This window comes from Vicugna pacos, chromosome 10, assembly GCF_048564905.1.
Source record: "Vicugna pacos chromosome 10, VicPac4, whole genome shotgun sequence".
NCBI lineage: Eukaryota > Metazoa > Chordata > Mammalia > Artiodactyla > Camelidae > Vicugna > Vicugna pacos.
The window spans coordinates 64,576,546-64,599,449 of NC_132996.1; the positions used below are offsets into that span (position 1 = coordinate 64,576,546).

The following is a 22,904-nucleotide window of genomic DNA, read 5'->3' on the forward strand; positions in this document are numbered from 1 at the left end:
AGGTGGCTTCTATACAAACAGAATAAGGGAGACAAAGAAGTGTCAAAGATGAACACAGCCTGACGCTGGTGAAAGCAGTAGGGAAAGGGCTGAGCTCCACTCCTGTTTTGCACAGAGTGACTGCAGGGGACAAGCTGGGGCTCAGTAGTCAGGAAAGTGAAAAACGGCAGAGCTGATCAATGTCAATGCGATCGGGCTGGTCGTGTCTGCCGGAGGCAGGTATGGACGTTAGGGTTCTATCCCCCCATGGAGACGGGACAACAGAGGCCCCATCCTTCCTGAAGAGCACAATCGCTGAACGGCTCTGGGTCCTGGAGGCAGGCACTTGTCAGTTGCAAGAGATCTACGTTCACAACTGCAAGCCCCTTTCTGTAAATGCCTAAAGAAGGGGCAGTCAGGCATCTCAGATGTTGGCTGGGACAAACAGTAAATTCTCCCAGCAGCTTTGTGCTTCCCCAGGCGGACATTTTCATGGAGACTGGGGTCATCCCAGGGACACCGCCTTACACCTTGGGAAGCTGAGCCACAATCTGCTCATCTCTCGGTGCAGGTTTGGATGGAGTTGTTAGGTACCTAGATTCTGCAGTTCTCAGGAGCACAAGGAAGCTGGGGCATGATGCAGACGGTCCCTATCCTGATTGTGGTGATGGTTTCAAGGGTGTACCCATATGCCATATGGCAAAGCTCAACAAATTCTACCTTTAAGTGTGTACAGTTTATTGTATGCAAGTAACAACTCCACAAAGCTGATTTTTTTAAAAGGCTGCACAGGGCAATTTTGTTTTAAGCAGTTGGTGAAATCACAGTAGCCAGATGCCTGCCAACAACCAAAGCAGTACTTACTGTAAATGTTCTCTTTAAAACGGGATGGGAAACAGGAGAAAAGCATCTGATTAGGATATACAGGAAATTTTAAAAAGTGGAAAAGTGTGCTCCTTTGCAAAATAGAAATGTTCTAAGTTGTTTTATCCTTTGGGATGCATTTTTTTAAGCAAGAGATTTTTTAAAATTTTTTTTAATTGAAATACAGTCAGTTACAATGTGTCAGTTTCTGGTGTACAGCACAATGTCCCAGTCATGCATATATACACATATATTCGTTTTCATATTAAGTAAGAAATTTTATTTCTTGGAGCAGGTTTAGGGTTACAGAAAGATTAGACGGTATGGAGCTCTTTCACACACTCCCTATCCCAGCCAGCACCAGTTTCCTCTAGTATTAACATCTTGAATTTGTTAACGCCTGATGAACCAATACTGATACATTATTATTTACTGAAGCCCATAGGTTGCATGAGGTCTCACTCCCAGCGCTGTGCCTCCTGTGGGTTTTGACAAATGCATGAATGTCATGTATCCATGATTAGCGCATCATATGGAATAGTTTCAGTGCCCTAAAAAGCCCCTGTGTCTCACCTATTCAACCCCCAACCTCCACATCCCACCCCACACAACCATTACTCTTTTTACCATAGTTTTGTCTTTTCCAGAATGTCATATAGTTGGAATCATATGGTATGTACCTTTTCAGATTGACTTCTTTTACTTAGTAACATGACTGAAGATTCCTCCTTGTCTTTTCATACCTTGAAAGCTCATTCCCTTTTATAACTGAATAGTATTTCATTGTACAAAAAAATCTGCTTTTTTTTAACATCTTTATTGTGGTGTGGTTCCTATACAGTAAACCACACGTATTTTAGTTGTACCATTTGATGAATTTTGATAGATGTATACAGCCATGAAGCCACCACCACAATCAAGATAGCTAACATTTCCATCACTCCCCAAGAGGTGCAATTTTTGAATTCCCCATTTATCCCTTCCCACTCCCTTTACTCACTGGTAACTATAAGTTTGTTCTCTGTATCTGTGAGTCTGTTTCAGTTTTGTAGATAAGCTCACTTCTGTCTTTTTTTTTTTTCAGTTTCCACATGTAAGTGATATCATATGGCATTTTTCTTTTTCTTTCTGGCTTGCTTCACTTAAAATGACAATCTCCAGTTCCATCCATATTACTGCAAATGGCATTATTTTATTCTTTTTATGGCTGAGTAGTATTCCATTGCATATATGTATATATATATACACACACACACACACACACACCCCACATCTTTTTTATCCAGTCTCCTGTCAACGGACATTTAGGTTGTTTCCATGTCTTGGCTATTGTAAATTGTGCTGCTGTGAACGTTGGGGTGCAGGTGTCTTTTTGAATTATTTTTCTTCAGATATACACCTAGGATTGGGATTGCTGGATCATATGGTAAGTTTACTTTTAGTGTCTAAGGAACCTCCATACAGGACATAACTGCTTTTTAAATGCTAGCTTTGCTAATAGTTGCAATTATTTCCAAGAATTATATTTTATGAGAAAAGTATAAAAGTGAGTTTTGGTCAGCATTTCCTGAGTAACGTATGTAAAGACTGGCTCTGCAAAATGTTAATTGTGCTATCGATGTGGGGGAAATTGTGGTGTGCGATGAACTCAGATTAAGTAAATTTAAAAAATCTCTTCAAGCTTCACAATCTTATCAAACAAACATGATTACACCCATTTTTACTGATGATAAACTGAGGCTCAGAGTCACCTACCAATTAGGTGGCAGAGTCGATATTCAAACTCAGGTCTGCTGACACTAATATCTCTGCTCTTGGCACAGAACTGAAGCTGTAACCAGCACTGAGGGGAGAGGGAGTGGCACGCAGATGTAGATGGTGAAAGGGAAGGAGCCTGAGAAAGGAAAAGCATTTGTCCAGGGGCCTGGACGATGAAGTCTTTGCTGAGAGGGTCATGAAGAGCAGGGGCTGCAGCTCTCAGCTCCCAGGTCCCGATCTTGGGCCACAGAAATAAAAAGAACCTAAGACACCAAAGAGAAGGAAGACTGGGGGAAGAAAGGAAAGAAACAGTAATGCGCTCAATTACATTGTCTTAGTCGCTGCAAAGCTATTTATCCTGGGGGAAGGTAAACCATACATGTTTTTTCTGGCCTTAAATTTGTGAAACAGAGCAGGACCCCCACCCCGTGTGCTCTGCCTGCATTTTGTCTGTGGGAAAACTTTAGTCAAACAATCAGTTTAATCAGGGAAATAAGAAAATACAGGAACAAAGGGAAAGAATCAAGCAAAACAAAATAATAACAGTAAAGTCATTAAACAAAGTCAAGGACCTTTAGTTCCTCCTCAAGGGCTATAGATAACATTCTGAGCTGTATCCTTGGAGCTGTTTTGTGGATACGGAGATCCCCACCAGGAGGAGGCAGTTAACTACAGGATGCCCAGCCTGTAGCCATAAAAGAATGACAGAAGCTGCCGCAATTCCCAGAACTGGCCTCAAAAGAATGGGAACAAACTGAGCCTGGAACTGAAGACTAACTGTACTTAAGACAATCAAGATGACACTGGCCAGACCACCGCATGACTAACTTCAAGATGACCATCAGGGCTGACTGTGCTGTTCTGCACATAGCCCCCTCCCTCCTCCTGTGCACCCTGAAACCCCCCTTTAAAATGTCTTGCCCACTGATCAGCAAGGGTGGGGGTTGGCCTCTGGACATGAATCCACCCTCCTCTAGTACCTGGCCTCCAGAATAAAGCAAACTTTCCTTTCTACCAACACTTGCCTCTCTTGTATTGGCTTCCAAGCAGCGAGCAGCCAGACCTGAGTTTCAGTATCATCACTGCTGATCATTTGGCATCATGAAAATTTGACCAGACTATGCCAAGCAGGTTGCCTGCTGGGGAAGAGGGTGAGAGAAGAGGCTACAGGTTTCCTTTAGAGCCACAGACTGGGTTTTATATCTTTTCCCCTGCATGTGTTTCCTACAATAGATACATGAGTGTTCATTGAAAACTAAAACAAAACAGTCCCTTCACTTCTCAAAGCACTCAGTGACTTTTTAAGAGGGATTTAGGATATATAAAATTATGAGTAAAAATTTTTAATCAGAATTTAATAACTTACTGATTTAGATGTGTCCATTAATTACACCCAATTACAGTGGGTTACCATTGGAAACCTACTCTTTGGTTTGTACTGAGAGAACTCGAAAAACACCATCTGCTGGGGATAGCTTCCTAAATTTTAGGCACCCCTGCCCAAAAGGAAAATGATCATAAACATAACCCCCAAGTTACCCCCATCACATAACTCACACTCCTTTTGTTTTGCTTTGTTTTGATTTTCTGTTTTCTCCCCAGGTAATTGAAGAAGAAACGTGATCCAATGGAGCAGGGAAATCACACCAGGGTGAAAGAATTTATTTTTCAAGGACTGACCCAGTCCCAAGAGCTGAGCTTGGTCTTATTTCTTTTCCTACTCTTGGTGTACACAGCCACCGTGATGGGGAACCTCCTCATCATGGTCACAGTGACCTGCGAGCCTCGCCTTCACACCCCCATGTACTTCCTGCTCCGCAATCTCTCTGTCTTGGACATCTGCTTCTCCTCCATCACTGCTCCGAAAGTCCTCGTGGACCTTCTTTCAAGGAGAAAGACCATTTCCTTCAATAGCTGCATTACACAGATGTTTTTCTTCCACCTCCTCGGTGGGGCAGATATTTTTTCCCTCTCTGTCATGGCCTTTGACCGCTACATGGCCATCTCCAAGCCCCTGCACTACGTGACCATCATGAGCCGGGGGCGATGCACTGCCCTCATTGTGGCCTCCTGGGTGGGGGGCTTTGTCCACTCCATCGTGCAGATTTCCTTGCTGCTCCCACTCCCCTTCTGTGGACCTAACATTGTGGATGGCTTCTACTGTGATGTCCCTCAGGTCCTCAAACTCGCCTGCACTGACACCTTTGCCCTTGAGATCTTAATGATTTCCAACAATGGCTTGATCTCTACACTGTGGTTCGCCTTCCTTCTTGTGTCCTACACAGTCATCTTGACGATGCTGAGGTCCCACACTGGGGAGGGCAGGAGGAAAGCCATCTCCACGTGCACCTCCCACATCACGGTGGTGACCCTGCACTTTGTGCCCTGCATCTACGTCTACGCCCGGCCCTTCACCGCCCTCCCCATGGACAGAGCCGTCTCCATCACCTTCACTGTCATCATCCCTGTCCTGAACCCCATGATCTACACCCTGAGGAACCATGAGATGAAGTCAGCCATGAAGAGGCTGAAGAGAAGACTTGCACCTTCTGAAAAGGAACAGATGTGAAGCCCAGATTGCAGAGTCAGAATGGAAACATATTTTCTCACCACACAATAGAAAATCCCAACCAACAGACCATCTTGGGGCCAGAGCTTTCCCTTTGCCCCACAGAAAAATCCTCTCATAAGGATGGCCTGAAACAGTCATCTCTGTGAGGTTTTCTCATGGTGACATTGCCGACAGCCTAGAGTCTCAGATCCGTGAACTGTCGGCTCTTAAAGGACTCTAAATCTTAGATCACTCAAAAGCCTCATTTTACAGGTGAGAAAATGAATCTGAAAAACACTACCTCTCAGTTCTTGAGTTGTGGCTGTACCAGGTGTAACCCAAGCAATAATCAGTAAAATGATCTCCAGGGAGCAGGAGTCAAGGCTATAAAATCCAGCCACCACTCCCTAGGTGGAAAATTTTCCATTGCCAACCTTGGAGAATATGAGTTCTGTTTTTCTAAGGAAGCCTCTGGGTTTCCCTTGCAGAAGCTGAGATGAGTTTTGTGTTTGATCAGAGTTTTCACAGCTGATGAGTGGCTGAGACAAGGCTGGATCTGAGAGCTCTGATCCTCCACCCAGTGCATTGTTTGTGCTGGTGCTGCTGCCTTGGGCAGGACTTGCTGGCGTCTAACACAAGCGCAGCTATAAAAATGCGTCTTCTATTCTAGTGTTACGAAAGACACTTGGTTGTCTTTATCTGATCAAGTTCAGAGGGTAAGGCTTCAGGTCCCTCTAAAAATTTCAACATCATTTTCCAGCCATTCATTCCGGGCCAGCCCTTGGGGGAGAGAGGAATACCAGCCTGTCTGCATCACTAGAATGTGCCTGAGTCACACGTCTCCGAGACGCAAAGCCTTAAGAACAAACTGACTTTCCATGATTCAGGGACTGATTATTTAAAGGATTATAAATCAGCCCATTCTAAATTCCTCCTCATTCTTCATTCTGCAATTTTCTTGAGTGCTTCCTCATTAAGAGATTAGAAAACAATAATAAATACCTGTTGGTCTCCTGGCAACCTATGATTTTGTCAAGTAAGTAGATGAGAATGGCAGTCAACTAAAATTTGGGCTGGATGTGCCTCTCTCCCACCCAAGCTCTGATGGACCGACGTAAGGGAAGGAAAGAGCCATTTCCATCATATGATTTAGGAGGAAAACACACGCAAGGGAGACCTGCTCCCAAATCCAGCCCACCCCCAACCAGCTCTGTCCGTACCTACTGCTGCTCCCTGGGTGTTGGCTTGAAATTCCTCCTCTTGGGATATTTCAGAAAGCAGAATAATTCATGGGGTTGAAGCAAGATACAATGCCACCACTGCAAAAGTTAGATACATCCCTGGAAGGCCATGGCCATCTGGTGGTGGTGACCGAGGTGAGAAGCCATTTCTAAGCCCATTCTCAGTAGCATCTCGCTAGGGGTTCATCTCAGATGGTCCGCTGGCCTAGTCAAAGGCACCAGGGGTTGTGCTGGCGTGGAGGAGGTGCAGAACAGGAAAGCTGCACCAGCTGCGCAGGAAGGGGATAAATCCCAGCCCAGGGTGCCAAAGGCAGAGAAGGATGGAACACTTCAGCAAGGCGGCCGGGGCAACGCAAACCTGACACTAATGACAAAAATTCTCATGTGCTCATGTCTGGTCCTGGATGCGTGGGTGCCTTGCTAAAGGTGGGAGAGCTTTTAAAAATCTACATTTGCTTCTTGGGATGGTTGTTACCTAGAATTAAAATTCTTCACCACGCTTCTGACTTCAGCCGTGAATTTTGTACCTAATTACCCGTATAACAAAAATGCCAAGAACAATTCAAACTTCCCACTGAACCAGAGTAAGGAGTCACATTCTGCCACAACCAGTATGTTCCTTTATCAACAAAGCAGCTCTTTCCTTCCTTGCAAGTCATTTTTTATTACAAAAAAAAAACAAAAAAAACAAAAAACTTCCTTTTCGTATACATTTTTTTCACATTTAGTCTTTACTTTCTAGAGGCAAATAGTGAATCCAGGATTCACAAGAGACTATTTCCAGAAAAAAAATAATAAATATGTGTGTGTGTGTGTGTGTGTGTGTGTATCCCAGAAGTACTTTGGAGACAACCAGTACACATTAAAATCTATTTCCATGAAAATATGTTCCTTCTCTTTCAATATAATGTGAACGTGTTGCTTGACAATAATCTTTTAACATACACATTCTAATACAGGGTATTTGCATTTTGGCTAAATTGTTCAACATCTCCCACCTTGGAAAGCTGTATTTCTTTTTTTTTTAATTTTCTTTATTATTGTTTTATTTAATTATTTTATTTTGGTAGAGGGGAAGTAAGAAAGCTGCGTTTCTAAAGAACCTCCCCTTGAATTAGGAGCAGTGTCTTCAGAGGAAAATGTCTTCTTACCACTAGGGGGAGCCATTCCTTTCCATGATTTTTCCTTTGGCAGCCGGTTAAGAATTATTTAACAGAGATTTGCTTTATTTCCAGAGATGAAGCCTCAAAACCCATGTCGACTGAAAAAAAAAAAAAAAAGCGCAACCTAAAGGTCGAGAAATATGTTGTATTCAGCTGACTTACTGAGGACTTAAGCCTGGGAGACAGCCTCTCAGGTGTCTCTGAGGGACTGTTTCAAAGAGGTAAGGGAGGGGACAGGTTATACAGGCTTTTTTTTTTTTTTTTTTCCAAAAAAAAATAAAATAGTAGGGGAAGGTATAGCTCAGTGGCAGAGCACATGCTTAGCATGCATGAGGTCCTGGGTTCAATCCCCAGTACCTCCACTAAAATAAATAATAGTCAAACAACAAAAGATTACTGCTATTTAAAGAAGAAAACATCTCAAGTTACTGAATTTATCACTTTTCTGTGTATGGGAAGGTGCAAAAGCCTGGGCTTACTGAAATTATCCCTTTGATGTGCACCTTAGCTGTCTAGGGCCAGTGTCCTGTATATCTGCATCCTGAGCTTCCCTCCGGGTGCGCCAACCGGGCCACTGCAGTGGCTGATGGCTTAATGGCTGCAAAATCCTTCGTTTACTGAAATGGCAGGTGGCAGTCTGAGTCCACAGCCATATCATATTCACTTTCTCTCCCAAAAGTCTCAGGCCTTTTTCCTAGGAGCAGGAACAAATGCACACATGACCTCTCACACAGATCAAGAGAAGCGGCTCTGTAGACGGTTCCCTGAGGGACATCTCGGGTAGACCTCTTGGACCTCTCAGATGAGAGCTGGAAACCTCTGTTCAGGCATCCTGTAGGCTATGGGGCCAGCGGTCCCAAACCTCAGTGGGCATAAGAATCGCCCAGCAATTTAGTAAAAAACAAAATTCCAAGCACCATTTTTAAGAGATTCAGTAGTTCCCTTGGGGCTACCAGGAGTCTCATTTCTAACCAGCACGTCCCAGTGATTCTGATGGAATGTTCTGTGTGTGTCCAGAATTTGCAAAACACTCAAAGGTCAAAGTCAGTGTTTTTCAAACTGCAGATCCTGAAACTCTAAGAGGTGTGATGTCATCAGTGGTTCTGGACGTGGATTTTTTTTTTTTAATGAAATTGAATGGTCTAGGGTAGGACAGAAAAAAATCACAGAATTCTTCATATAATGAAAAGTATTGTTTCCTGGAATCGTTATTTCAGGAGAGAAATAAAGGGAGCTCTCTGGGTCCCTATTTAGATGGGTTTATTTTTACATTCAATATCTAATAAATTCCATATTCTTTTTTTTTTTTAGTGTACAGGAGTATAGTAGTCTTGATGTAAGTAAAATATATTTATTAGCACTTGTTTCAGTGAAAAAAGTCTGAAAGCCACTAGGCAAGGATGAACTCTCTTCTTGGACGTAGTGAAGCCTCTGACCCATCAGGTCCAGGTACCAAACCCTCAGACCCATTGATATGGAACCGCGTGCCCCCGACCCCTTCCGGCTTCCGTCCAGTGTCAACACTCAGTGAACATGGAACAGCCCCAAAAAGAGCCGTGTCCTAGATCCTAAGGTCAGTGGGTCTCTCTGAAAAAAAAAAAAGAAAACACAGGAGATTTCAGCAAGTCTGAAACTCTGAGAAAATAGGAGATGAGGTCCAAGGCCTGAGGGTCTTCACACCTTCATCAGCACCAGGTGTTGAACCAACCCCTTGGCCCTGAGAAATCACACTGTAAAACTGCGTCTGAGAAAGAACTGGAGTCAAAGGCCACATGCAGCTTTGCTAAAGAAATGAAAACGTGCACCAAACCATTTCAAAAGGTTTTTTTTACATGCTTTTTAACATATAATCCGTCCAAAGGGAGGCCATCCCTAAACAGCAAAGGCTCAGAGGCAGGTGGGTGAAGCGGAGCAAGCTGTTCATCTGGACCAGTGAGTGACCTTGAAGGACTGGCCGGGGGCACTGGACATCTCTTCTGCCTCTTCCCTTCCTCCCGCTCCTCCTCCTCATTCTTCTCCTTCACTTTCTTTTCCTTCTCTTCTCCTTCTTCTTTTTCTTCTCTCTCTCTCCTCCTTCCCTCCTCATCTTTTCATTGTGTTGGATTTTTCCTCTGCTTTCTGCCCTGCCGGAAGTCACCCTGCAGACCACGGACTCTCAAGCTGAAGAGGAGACCGCGCCGCCTCCACGCGGCGCCGTGTGGGAGTCAGACCCGCCTGACAGCCCTGACTTCGCCGTCCTTGAGCCCTAACTCCCCGTGGATATTTTGGAAAACGATACCATTTCTGATGCCATGAATTCATCTCTTTTCCTTACCCCCTCGCCGAGCTGCTGCTTTCCTTCTTAAATATTACAAAAGAAATTGTTTTTTTCTACGTTTTAAACACAATGGGCTAGAGACCACTTCTCTAAGAGGACAGCGTCTTGGGGTTTGATAGTTCTGTGATTCGGGCTGATATACTGACCGGTTTGTATTGTGCATCTATCCCCCTAGAAATAGGAAATGCCTACCAAAAAAATACTATTCACAAAACTGTGATCAAGTAAGACTGCTCCCTCAATCTGAAATCCAATTCTTGCTTCATTCCATCATTTCTCTGACAAATCCTTATTTATTTGTATATTTATGTATTTAGTTATTTAGTATGTTTTTCTTATTGAGGCGCCTGCAATGTGCTGTAAATCTTAACATTTTTCTTTGGGGTTTTTTTTTTATTTTGTTTTTTATTGAAGTGTAGTTGATGTTTGTTTATTGAGGTACAATTTATATAAAGTTCACCCTTTTCAGGTGTATAATTCTAGGAGGTTTGACAAATACATAAGGTCACGTGAGCGCCGTTATAACCAACATACAGAATGTTTCCATCATGACACTTTGCAGTAATACTTACCCAACTCGGCCCTCTTCATCTGCAAGCAAAAAATATCCTCCGCTCTGAGATCTTGGGGCATCATGTCAAATCCTACTCAGGCTTCCAGAATGGAATCACTAATCTGTCTGTTGTCTCTATAGTTTTCCCTTTTCCAGAAAGCCAAAAAATGCAGTCATACAGCATGCAACCTTTTGTACGTGGCTCATTTCACTTAACACTTTTGAAATTAATCCATGTTGTTGCATACATATATCAGAAGATCTTTCTAGGGTATAGCTCAGCAACAGAGGGCACACTTAGCATACACGAGGACGTGGGCTCAATCCTCAGTACCTCCGTTAAAAGAAAAAAAAAAAAAAGGAAGGAAGGAAAAAGAAAAATTGCTTTTTCACGGTTATGGAGCGGGAAGTCCAAGATCAAGGCAGAGTCAGCATCTGGTGGAAGCCTGCTTCCTGGTTCGTAGACGGCTGTCTTCCCAGCTACGCCCTCACACAGCGGAAGGGAGCTCACTGGGACCCCTTCCTTAAGGGCTAATAATCTCATCATGAGGGCTTCTCCTCATAACCTAAGCACCCCCAAAGTCCCCACCTCCAACACCATCACATTTGGGGTTAGGATTCAACCTATGACCTTGGGGTGACACAAACATTCAGCCCATAGCACCCATTTAGAGAAATTTCAAGTAGACCAAGGATAAACATTAGAAAAACTGTAACTAAATAATAATCAGAAAAAAAGCATAGCATAATTTTTGGAATATGATCTCAGACTAGGGAAGTACATTCTAAGCAGGAAATTTTAAAATCTCCTTCCCCCCTAAAAAAAATAAATAAATATAAGGATGGGGAGGAGGGTATAGCTCAGTGGTAGAGTGCATACTTAGCAAGCATGAGGTCTTGGGTTCAGTCTCGAGTATCTCCATGAAAAAATAAACCTAATTACCTCCCCTCTCCAAAAAAAAAAAAAAACAGTAGAAATTTAAATATATTTATACATATATATATGGATGATGAATGTGATTACATTAAAAGTTTTAAATTTCTGCATTGCACAAAATATCAAAAATAAAATTAAGAGGCAAATGGTAAGTCGGGAAACTGCACTGGCAAAACATACCCTTTAGGATTATGACATAGATTTATCTAAATCTACAAATACTATGTAAAAATCAATGAGAAAACATTAACAATATAGTAGAAAACTGGACAAATGAAGTGAGCAGACAGTATGAAGGAAGGGGGGAAGGAGAAAATGTTTTTAAGCCTATGGAAAAAACAGCCACACTTACAATGAAAGACATATAAATTAAAGCATTTTTGGCTTTCAAACAAGCAAAGATCCAAAAGCCAACTAACAGTTTTCATTTGGGAGAGACCAAGGAGAAAGGAGGGCCCTGGTGTTGGTTGGAGTGTAATTTGGTGCAAGCTCTTTGGAAGTGAAAGGAGCAATATTGCAGGAATACAGCATATTCCTCAGCAATTCCTTTTCTAAGACAAAAAGGCAATATCCCGTTTGCCTGGGTTGGTACCCCATCCTGTCCCTGACCAGTGGTGCGACCTTGGGCAACTACTTCTCTATGCTTCCTCCTCCTCATTTGTAAAGTGGGGTAGACGATAATGACTATTCAAGGTTTTTTTTTTCCTATTATTATTCTACACACAGATCGACACCAAAGACAGTGAACAAGGAAATTCACTACAGCACCGTCTGTAAGACTGAATACAATTTAATTGTTGATCAAATAGCACGGATCAGGAGGAGGGCGTAGCTCAGTAGTAGAGTGCGTACTTAGCATGCCTGAGGTCCTGGATTCCATCCCCGCTACCATTAGAAGAAATAGATAAAAATAAACCTAATTGCCTCCCCACCCCTCAAAAAAATAAATAAAAATAAAAAGCGCAGGCTAAAGAATTGTGATCTAGCCAAACCCTGGAAGTGAAAGGATGTGTGAAGGCTTATAAAGGGAATAGAGGGAATAGAACGATGCCTAGAATATTATCCGGGTAAGAAAGCAGTCCCTACAGCGCGTTACCTTTTGCACAAAAATCGTAAGTGATTTATAAACAGGTACAGCTCTACTGGTGAATGCACAGACTATCTCTAGAAGGTTGAAACTTTGGGCAGTTGAAAGGCAGGTGGTGTCAAAGATAAACAAAGCTAAACGATAGCTATCTTGAAAGCACAGATATTAATCAGAAATACACTATTGCAGTAAGGAAAAGGGTCCAGTGTGAACCGACCTGAACTTTGACTTGTCCACAGTGACTGGATATTTTAAGGGAGACTGAGGGAAAAGAGAAGGGAGCGATGGGGGCTCAGGAGAGCCAGGGAAGTGAAAACTTAGAAAAACCTGAAAAGGTGGGTAGGGGCGGTAGGTCCCTGTGAAACCCAACAAGGTTTGCTAAGTGACCCTTATTGCTCATGGAAGTTAGGCTCATACCTTCTCACAAAGGCTGGAAGACTGAGGCCCTATCTTGGGCTGTTAACTGGAACAAACAGTAAATTGTGGGGCTGGGGCGGGGCCGGGGGGAGGGGGGGCGGGTCAGCATTCCTTTTTCTCAGGCAGACACTTTAATTGGAGCTAGGGTCATTTTAGGGGCGGGGTCTTCAGCTGCTAGAAACTGTTAGTGTTACGGTTTGTTCAAGTCTTATAGGCCGCCTAGTTGAGAGGAGCGCTCAGAGGAACGCGGCTAGAGTTTGGCGAAGGAGAAATTCTGCAAAACACGTGGGGCTGCATATAATATTTTTAATTTTTTTTATTGAAGTGTAGTTGGTTTTCAATGTTGTGTTCCTATCATTTTTCCGAAAGTATTTTTAATTCAAATAAATAAAACGTGAGGTCAGGAGACTTGGAGTTAATGAAGAGAGGAGGGAGGTGGCTTTCGAGATATCCTTCAACTGAGCGGCGGCAGCAAATTTTAGAAGCCAAGCAGGGTTTAAAAGGAACAGGAGGCGGACCCAGCATCCCGCCCAGCTCCGGGAGGCTCAACAGCCCGCAGCCCGGAGGGCGCAGGCGCAGCGGCGCGGTGACCTGAGCTGGGAGGGGCCGGCTGCACCTCCCTAGATGAGCCACGAGAGGGCAGCCTTGGCAGCCGACCTGAGCGGGCGCCGCACGAGGGCAGCCTGCGCTTCGTTGCGCAGCGCGGACCTGCGTTGGAAACCGCAGAGTCTCCCGCTTCCCAGGAGTAAAACTCAAGGTTTGGTCTGGTAAAAAGAAATCTTAAAACGCCCTGAAAAGAGTAACCATACCCTTATGGTTCCACTGGGGCTCGAACCCAGGACCTTCTGCGTGTAAAGCAGACGTGATAACCACTACACTATGGAACCTCTTGCTAAGCAAGTTTGCCAGAATACTATAAAGCCACACAAAGACTTTTCGCTTTCGCTGTAGAAGGAAGCTGAGAGTTGATGCCGGACGATCGCTCACGGAGGGAAACTTTCAAACAGATTACAGACGTTCAAGCTTAACTCCCATCCACGCTTCTCCTCAGCGACGGGCTCCACTGTTTCTCCAAGAAAGAAAGCATGGCCAGGCCTGCCGGCGAGAGTCTCCCAGACAGACACCACCCCTCCTTTGATGTAACCAACGCGGACAGGACCCCCTGCATCGGGCTCTGTGGCGCAATGGATAGCGCATTGGACTTCTAGATATGATGGAGGCATTCAAAGGTTGTGGGTTCGAGTCCCACCAGAGTCGCTTTTGTTTTGGTAAGGAGAAAACTAGGAGGAAAACAGTTACCAACAATATACAATTTCCAATCCAACTCGCCCACTGTGAAAAGAAACTCATCCCAGCTCCCTGTTGTGCGCTAAGGTGTGAATCTGTTGGGAATCTCGCTACTTGAGCCTTCTCAGTCACTTTCCTGTGGCTCCAGAGTTTCTGGTGACTGGAGATGAGGAAATGAGCAAGCAGAGTGTGATGAAAACTGCTGAGTTTCCTCTTCCCCCTTCTAATTCGCTTTGCTCTTTTATATCAGGATAAAAGTTTGTAAAGAGTTGTGCAACTTTTCAGTAGCTCAGTTACTACTCAAGTTGTACAACAATAGATGTTTGGCAGAGAGGTTGTAGAATGGCTGAGTGCCCAAGGCCTCAGACTTAAAATCCAGTGAGTTTCTACCCTCAGTGGGTTCAGATCCCCTTTCTGGTATTAATAAACTTGCTTTTCCGAACTTCTGAGGCCCTAACGATGTTTGCTGTCCGTTTTGCAGACTTAGGAGTCCAGCCTAAATAGGAAAGTGCCAATGACCTTTTAATCTGAAATTTTATGCCAGACATAGAAGCGGCCCAGGTCCACACCGTTGACGCTTGATAAATACACAGTTTAAGGCTTTGGTTCTATGTTCAATGCCTATCAATCTAGTCTGTCCTAAGAGTACAGGACACAGATCTTAAGCTCTCCTGCATTCAGAGCTGTACTCAGTAGCCCTCCTGAAGCTGGAACTGCTGTAAGAAGCTGAGGTTGGGCCAAAGGCTCACTAACTCCCTTGGGATTAACTTCATGGAACAGGCAGCTCTTTTCCAAGGGGCACTGGTTTTACTTTTCTTGGTTGAATCCCAACTTGTCATATGATTCTTAAGAGTTAATGATTCCACATCTTCATTTGTGAGAATTGCATCTAATTCATGGGTGGTTTTTCAATACCAGTGAAGAGGAGCAAAAATTTGCCATTCCAAAATGTCTCTTTGGCATGTGGATTATTTAGAGCTGAAAGCAACTAAGGCTCAAGCCTGGGAGAAAAAAAAACTTTGACTTTTGACCTTCTTCTTAGCTGCAGACAGAGGACCTGTTCCTGGAAGGGAGCAGCCCCGTAGATCACTACAGTATGACCTGGGTGTGCAGGCAGGGAGGAACCCGGCAACGTCTGTGAGAATTCCCCTCAGTGCCCCTTGGTCTCTGCTTGGCTCAGCAAACATCGGTTTCCCATACGTTTGCTTTTCCATCTCTGTGTCAATTGCCTTCTTCCCCTTTGAGGTTCCCAAATCACAACCCCCAACATTCGCTTTTGGCTTTAGCTAAAGATGGTATTTCAGGTGAGGGTGTCAGGCATCTGGGTGAGTTACTCAGTTTTCCTGGGTCTCTTTCGTGGACTCATGGCACTAAACTTTTGTTTGATTTTCTCCAGTTAGTCTGTCTCGTGTCAGCTCAATTCTTATACCAGCCAGAAGAACTAAGAAGGATAGAGGGAAAAAAAGTCCTCCCCGTCTGCCCACCCCTCCCACACACACACACACACACACCAGTAACTCCACTCTAACCAGGATGGAAATTTGCTTTTAACCTTTCTCTACTGGGATCTGTAGAAAACAGAGAATCAGGGATGCTTTGATCTGAAGGGCTGCCTTTATGATCCCACAAGGATGGAACAATCTGTCTCCATTTTTTTTCTTCATTGATTTTACTATGAAAACAATACATGCTTTTTTTAAACTCTAGTAATACAGAAAATAGTGAGAGAAAAGAATTTGAAAAGAAAAAGTATATATGTATGTATATGTATAACTAAATCACTTTGCTGTACACCAAACTAACATTTTAAATCGACTACATCACAATAATTTTTTTTTAAAGGGAAAACAGTGAGAGACTTTTCTCAGACACTTCATTCCCTTTCTTCAAAAGGTGGTCATTTTTCTCAGTTTGTTTTCTATCCTTAAATATCTTACGCATTTGCAAACAACAAATGTACAGAAAGGTATGACCATAGGGTACATATTCATATACATGTCCTTTGACTTTTCCACAAACATTATACCATACATATTGTTTAGCACCTTCTGTTGTTTTTGCTTAGCACAGCATGAATATCTTTCCGTAGTGGATTACTTTTTAAACTTTGCTCATAGTTTCCAATGTTACCAGCGAAAGCTGGAGCCGAGCTCAGACTAGCTCAGAGGCTCTTGCTCAGAAGTCAGTGTTGGAGAGACCAGGGTTGGTGGGAAAAGATGGTTTATTCTGGAAGCTGGCAACCTTGGAAGATGGTGGACCAGGGTCACCAAAACCATCTCCAGCTTGCTGGTTAGAGGGGCAAGGAATGTTTCACAGGGAAGCTCTGGGACGTTACAGGAGGGTGCAGGTGGCAGCCACATGCAGAACAGCACAATCAGCCTCAACAATCATGGTGAAACTAGCTGGTCATGTGGTGGTCAGCGTCACCTTGAGTGCTTGAGGCAAGGTTCAGCTTCAACTCCAGGGTCAGTTTGTTCCCACTTCCTTGAAGCCAGTTCCTGGATTGTGCAAGTTGTAGATTCACTACTGCTCCAGACGGAGCGGCTTGTGTCATGGCTACAGTCTGGTCATCATGCAGTCAGCTTTTCCCGTCTGGTGATGGTTTTAGTACCTACACAACAACTCAGGAATGTGCATCACACACTGTTACGTATGTCCTTCAGGGAGGAACTGAAGATTCTGTGAGTGCTATATGGCTGGTCTGTTGTTTACATTGTTACTAGTTCTCCTGGACCAGCTGCTGGTTTTTGTTATCATATGTTTGTAAGTGGGCAGAGGATTTACCAAGGAGAATCACCCCAAAGCATGGGCTCTTGCTTTTCTACCATGAAAGAATTCACAATGGAGGCAAAGAATAAAAGGGGGGGGGGGGGAGTCTGCTCTTTATTGCGCTAGATTGAGCAAGCAAGGCCCTTAAACAATGTGGTCACATAGAATAGATCAACTCAGGGCTTTCTGTTCCTTCAAGGTGGCTTTTTTTTTTTCTTCTTATTTTGGGAGGGAGGTAATTAGCACCTCTGCATGCTAAACTTGCACTGGATCACTGAGCTATCCCCTCCCCCTCAAGGAGACTCTTTAAGTTTAAACTTTTAAAGAAATTTCTAGTTAATGTGTTCAAGTTTTGGTTCACTAGGTCCCTGCCTTCCTCAGGTTCACATTTCCAATCTTTAACTCTTGAGCTAACCTTTTGTGACTCTTGGGCGGCCTGGAAGACTAAAGCTTTTCTACATAGAAACAGGCGGAGGACATGGTGGATTGGGGTGGAAGGGGTCTGTCCCAGGAAGGCACCCTAGCGTCCTGCTTGGTCACATCAATACATTTATCCATAAAAGACTGCAAACATCATTGTTCCTCCACAGAGTGAAGTGTCCCTGAACTCCAGGGACAGCTAAACCGGTTAGGAGGCTCCACCCCATAGGATCCCCTTCCTTTCAATGCCTCAAGGAAGGATGTGGCAATGAAGGAGCAGGACTAATTTAAAAATGGGCTCATTAATGAGGACTGGAAATAAAAACCACACCATCTAAAACCTGGGAATAGCGTTTAATTTGGAGATCTCACAGAGAACTATAGCCTGGGAATCAGCCTCTCAGATGGTTCTGAGGAACTGTTCCAAGGAGGTAAGGGAGGAGCCAGGATATATAGGACTTTCTTTGCTTAAAAAACAAATAACAGCAACAAAAAAACAAAAACAAGAAAAATAAAAACACGTAGTAGAACATTAACAGATTACTGCTAATCGTAACGAACAGACATCTCAGATTAATGCTTTTAGTGGTTTTCGAAAAATGGGGAAAAAACAGGAGTCTGGGCTCATTGAAATTATTCCTTTGACATGCATCTTAACTATCTAGGGCCAGTATTCTGTTTTTCCCCCTCCTGAATTCCCCTCGGGGAGGATACAGTGGCTGATGGCTTTGTTTACTGAAATTGCAGGTAACATTTTTTGGGTCCACATTAGTTATGTTCCGGAATCAGATGCCAGGGTAATTAGAACTTCCTAAAAACATAAAATCCAGCCTGATCAAAATCTTTCAATGGGAGCTTCTGTTACCAAACACAAGTTTCTGTATCCAATGCACAGAGAGGCCAAACTAACTGAAACGTGACAGTTTGGAGCCAAGAAAAGTTTATTGCAGGGCTGAGCAAGAATGGTGGCTCATGCCCCAAAAAGCTCCAACTCCCTGTAGTTTTCATGGAGAAGTTTTTGTAGGCAAAATTTGGGGTGAGGGCTGCAGGGTGTGTGACTTCCTTCGGATTGGTTGGTGGTGAGTTAACAGGGCGGTGCTCCAGGAATCTTGTGCTCAGCCTCAACTTACCGTCCTCCACCTGGTGGGGCGGGGGGGGGGGCGTGGCTGTGGGTCTTAGTTCCTGCAGAATTCAAAGATATTGTTCTGTACATCCTTGAGGTGGAACCAGGATCCGGCTTTAATATCTGCACTGTCATTTCTCGACCTGACTACTCCTCCTTTGTTTCTGCATTGCCTCACTTCCTTGACTAGCAACTGTTTGAATGAGCCTTTTGGAACTCAGGAAGGTCTAGGAGGCTGAATGAAGCCTCTTTCCTGCAAATAAGAAATGGGGGGGGGGGACATTGAAAGGCTTTTGTGTCCAGGAGGACCCCACAGGATCCTGCCTGGTTTCACCTGAAGGAAAATGTTCAGATTCCCTAGCCAATGTCCTTTCCCTTTAGCTGTTCCCTCTGCTCAGAATTCTCCTCCCAAGCCTTTGCTCTTCAGTTGGGCATCACCACCCCTTGGAAGACTTGGCAGACTCATGCTTCTACTGTTGGTCGGATTCCCAACAAAGCTCTTGACTGGGTGTTTCTGTTTTGCGTGTATTCCCGCCCCACTGAGGACCGGATCTGGGTCGTGGTCCTGGGTGGGATTGGACGAATGAAGATTGGAAACCTAATGAATTATTCACGATGCCCCACCCACAAGACACTCCAGGACTGGGATTAGAAATCCCGCTGCTCAGCCAGAGGCCCGCCCAGAGGTCTTGAATCTGGAGAATTCCCCCTGGAATGCTCCCATTAGGCTGCGAGGAGTCGGGGAGCTTCCCGGGTGGGAGCGGGGTCTGGCAGGAGTTATTTTCTTTAGAGTCTCTCTGTGATGGGATCCAAAAAGGCTCTTCAGCCCATCTCCCGCTCGATCTTGAGTTCGCAGTTTTTCACGGAATCGACAAAAAGACTCAGGATTTTAATTAATCCAGTAGGAAAAGAATAAGGCCACGTGGTCTGTTTTCTGCGGATAGACAGAAAGGGTTCCTTTGTGAGCCCGGATAGCTCAGTCGGTAGAGCATCAGACTTTTAATCTGAGGGTCCAGGGTTCAAGTCCCTGTTCGGGCGGAGGTTATTTTAAACTCCAATATAAATTTGAGTGTGTGTCAACACCACTTGTGCTGAGCTGGTGTGAGGTTGTGCAAAACCTAGCTGGATTCTCTCGCGGGGAGTTTACAACCCAGAGGGCAGGCCCTAGTGACGCTGGGTTTTGCTGAAAAGTGAGGAAAATGCCTGATAACTTTTATTTCCAGCCTCGATCTTTTCTCTTCCAATCTTTGTAGGATTCTTGGTATTTGGATGTTTTTCTTAAAACTAACATGTAGTAGTATTTTATATTCAAAACATCAATAAACATATAGCCAAGAAAATTGCATCGCTGTCATCACGATAGTAAAGCTCCTAGAAATAAATGTCCAAATTTTGGCACTGAGTAGTAATCACGCACTGTTTATTAAAAGCGCGCTGAGAAAACTGAGGTTCCAAGAAATAGTTCTGATCGAGACACGTGCATGAATTATGTCACCTCTCCAGCTGGGAACCATCCTCTGCCGGATTTCTAACGCGCTCATGGGACCCTGACTTGCAAGTCTTGCTGTCTAGGCCGTTTTTGAACTACCTTTGTGTCTTTTGTCGATGAGAAAAACTTGGAAACCCAGTGTTGACTACACTGGAGATTACCCTCAAGACCAGACGTGTTGGCCATGCTGTGAAATGTCATGCCACGTGCTGCTCCCTAATAGCCAATAGTGTATGAAAGCGATTGTGCGACTAGGTCCAGATACTCCATCATTTGTAATTTCTTTAAGAGTGACATACTCTGTAAGTACTGCTTCGCGCGCGCGCGTGTTTTAGGGGTTGGGGTGGGCGGTGAGCCCCGGATGCTGCATGGGCAAAAGCCCTGCCGAAACCCGGGATCGAACCAGGGACCTTTAGATCTTCAGTCTAACGCTCTCCCAACTGAGCTATTTCGGCGAAGATAGTGACCTTTTCTACCCTGTTGAGGAAATTTTAAGGGAGTGGGGATTCCTTTCTTTCCCATCTACACCTTTTCAGTTCCTAAATTCACCTTCCAAATTGTACCTTTTTTTAGCTCGGAAGTTTCAAGATCATGAGGGATATAACTAATTCCTGTCACATGAGGAAAATTTCACTTTCTTCCTTGTCCCAGTCTACCTTTTCTTGCCTTCCTATGGCTGTCTCTGCCTCTCCCCAGAACCCTAATAAGAGTAAAGACAGCCGCTTCCGAAGTGCAACTGTGTGCCCAGCACGTGATCTACATGGTGTCCTTCCATCCCTGCCCCCCACCGCCACCCCTGCCTTAAGGTTGATATGATAATACGATCATTTTTCAGTGAAATAACTAATTTGCCCCAAATCATCAGAACTAAAGCAGAGCCATCCAACTTCCAAGCCCGAAAGGGCTTGCTGGAGAGACACTTTGATTTGTTTTTTTCGGTTTTTATTTTTGGTTTTGTTTTGGCTTTTCTCGCTTTTCATCTCTTGGTGAAAGGGAGAGGAGGGAGTGAAATTGAGGAGAAGCAGCTGAAAAGAACCAGAAGATTTCAATGCTCTCCACCCTCGTCCCCTCCTTGCCCGCGCCTGGTCTGTTCTTGTTCAGTCAGGAAATGATTGGAGCGGAGGCTCCTCTTTTCAAGGTTGCCAAAAATGGACTTGATCACTTTCCAGAGCACTCCTTCAGGAAAAAGAGGGAAAATCCGAGCGTTTGCCACGGCTCCTTGACCCTGTTTCTCTCCCTGAAATGCCCCATGATTCACTTTCTTCAAGAAAGAAGCCCGTTCTTCCTTGGGCAGGTGACCAATGCTGTCCCTTCATGACATACCAAGCAACACGAGTCAAGTGAATATGGGTTTATGATCTCGGACATATTTCTTTGAAATGGTTCCTTACCTGTTCCCATGCTTCTTTTGTTTCTTCCCTAGATCGAAAGATCTTTAATAATAATAATATCTTCAACGAACTGAATGTTCACTTGGGGGCAAAGACTCTGCTAAGCACTGTGCATGCATCGTTACCGCACTTAATCACCGCAAGTTTATGAGAGGGAGGCCATTACTGTTATTCCCTTTCTCCTGAGGAGTGCTTTGGAGAGAAGAAGGTAATCGTGGGTCAGTGTAGGCCGGGGGTAAGGCATTCACGCTGGGAGGGTGAAGGCCCTGCCGCCCACGTGAGAACTAGTTGGTGTTGGCCCTGCCCTCCAATCAGCACTCTTCGGGTACCACGGTCTATTAGCTAAGAGGGCCTCTGAGTCGATCAGCCCACATCCCCACTGTGTTCATGACCTCAAGATTGACTTTGTTCTGTCGCCTGGCAGAAGCAAGGAAGGCTCCGCCTTCAGGTAAGCAAGGATGCACCGGCTCCCTTCACCTCACAGGGAACGTTAGTTTAGACTTGGTGACCCCGTGCCTGAGCTCTGGAGACCACAACCCAACTTCCTCAAAACTTCGCAGGAGCCAAATGCTTTCCTTCTTAATTCGTAGTTGGTGGAAGCTAACCTTTTTTTTATTCTTGTTTTTCGAACGCCAACTCCTTCAATGCACTCTTTCCTAATATGTACCCTCTTTCCTCCACCAGCAGAAGCTGCCATCTGAACTTCAACTTCTCCCTGGGTTCAGGGTCACACTTTGGGGGTCAGGGGAGAGATCTGACCTCGTTAGAGACGGGGAGCGGCTCTGCTTGGAGCTTCAGTTCTTAGATAGCAACCTCCTCCTTTACCAGTGGTTAAGTCCGGGTGGAAATGTGCAGGATCCGGCCCACGTTCCGCAGGCACCCAGCCGGAGGGAACCCAACAGAGAGGGAGAGAGGGTCTTCAGGGGCCATTTGCAGGTGGCCCACGGGAGGCGACGCCCGCGGGGGTCCCAGGGACTTCCTGGGGGTCCCAGGGAGGCATCCGTTCCCCTTTATTTAACTAGAGCGGTGATTGAGACTGAGTTGCCCAGTCGGCTGTTGCAGAGTAAGCCAGTCTATTGAGATTCCAGAGCGATGCTCTCCGAGTCTCCCGGGGCCCTCTGCCCAAAGGCCCGTGGTGTCTGCCCGGCTTTTCCCCGGCAAGTGGTTGGACTCGCAGCGTACATGCTCCAGCATTTTCCTTCCTTCTCTGAAGGCAACCGGTTAACAAACGCATGCCCCTAAAACTGGTTCTCACTTTTAAATATAATTGTTAAAAAACGTGAGCTACGCCCGAACAGGGACTTGAACCCTGGACCCTCAGATTAAAAGTCTGATGCTCTACCGACTGAGCTATCCGGGCTCACGAGAACTCTTTTCATTCTGCTGATTGAAAGCTCTATCATGTGTGCTGCTAGCTAATGAGCACAACGCTGGACCAGTTCCCGGACTCCTCCTTTGTGTGTGATTCAATCCAATTCCAATCCACAGACCCCGCGGGGGCGGGGAGGCGAAGTAAGGGAAAAAGAAGGTGCTTAAGTCGTACTTTGGCAGTTGATTA

General features: G+C 44.8%; 1 protein-coding gene and 5 non-coding genes across 6 annotated transcripts; 3 read left to right on the forward strand and 3 right to left on the reverse strand.

Annotated features, from left to right (window-relative positions):
• The first annotated feature begins 4,228 nt into the window (after window positions 1-4,228).
• LOC102542419 (olfactory receptor 4D11-like) lies at window positions 4,229-5,170 on the forward strand. Its single transcript, XM_006214945.2, has one exon. The coding sequence runs from the start codon at window positions 4,229-4,231 to the stop codon at window positions 5,168-5,170; it is 942 nt and encodes a 313-aa protein (XP_006215007.1).
• An 8,511-nt stretch (window positions 5,171-13,681) lies between these two features.
• On the reverse strand, window positions 13,682-13,754 carry TRNAV-UAC (transfer RNA valine (anticodon UAC)). Its single transcript has one exon. It is a non-coding gene; the product is annotated as a tRNA-Val (tRNA).
• A 283-nt stretch (window positions 13,755-14,037) lies between these two features.
• TRNAR-UCU (transfer RNA arginine (anticodon UCU)) lies at window positions 14,038-14,124 on the forward strand. The gene is given in 2 exon segments: window positions 14,038-14,074; window positions 14,089-14,124. It is a non-coding gene; the product is annotated as a tRNA-Arg (tRNA).
• Window positions 14,125-19,431: 5,307 nt separating this feature from the next.
• TRNAK-UUU (transfer RNA lysine (anticodon UUU)) lies at window positions 19,432-19,504 on the forward strand. Its single transcript has one exon. It is a non-coding gene; the product is annotated as a tRNA-Lys (tRNA).
• Window positions 19,505-20,337: 833 nt separating this feature from the next.
• Window positions 20,338-20,410, reverse strand: TRNAF-GAA (transfer RNA phenylalanine (anticodon GAA)). The gene has a single exon. It is a non-coding gene; the product is annotated as a tRNA-Phe (tRNA).
• A 2,223-nt stretch (window positions 20,411-22,633) lies between these two features.
• On the reverse strand, window positions 22,634-22,706 carry TRNAK-UUU (transfer RNA lysine (anticodon UUU)). The gene has a single exon. It is a non-coding gene; the product is annotated as a tRNA-Lys (tRNA).
• Between the last annotated feature and the right edge of the window lie 198 nt (window positions 22,707-22,904).

Bases quoted from the DNA above. Each gene is read 5' to 3' on its own strand.
- LOC102542419 (XM_006214945.2), top strand. From the start codon at position 4,229: ATGGAGCAGGGAAATCACACCAGGGTGAAAGAATTTATTTTTCAAGGA.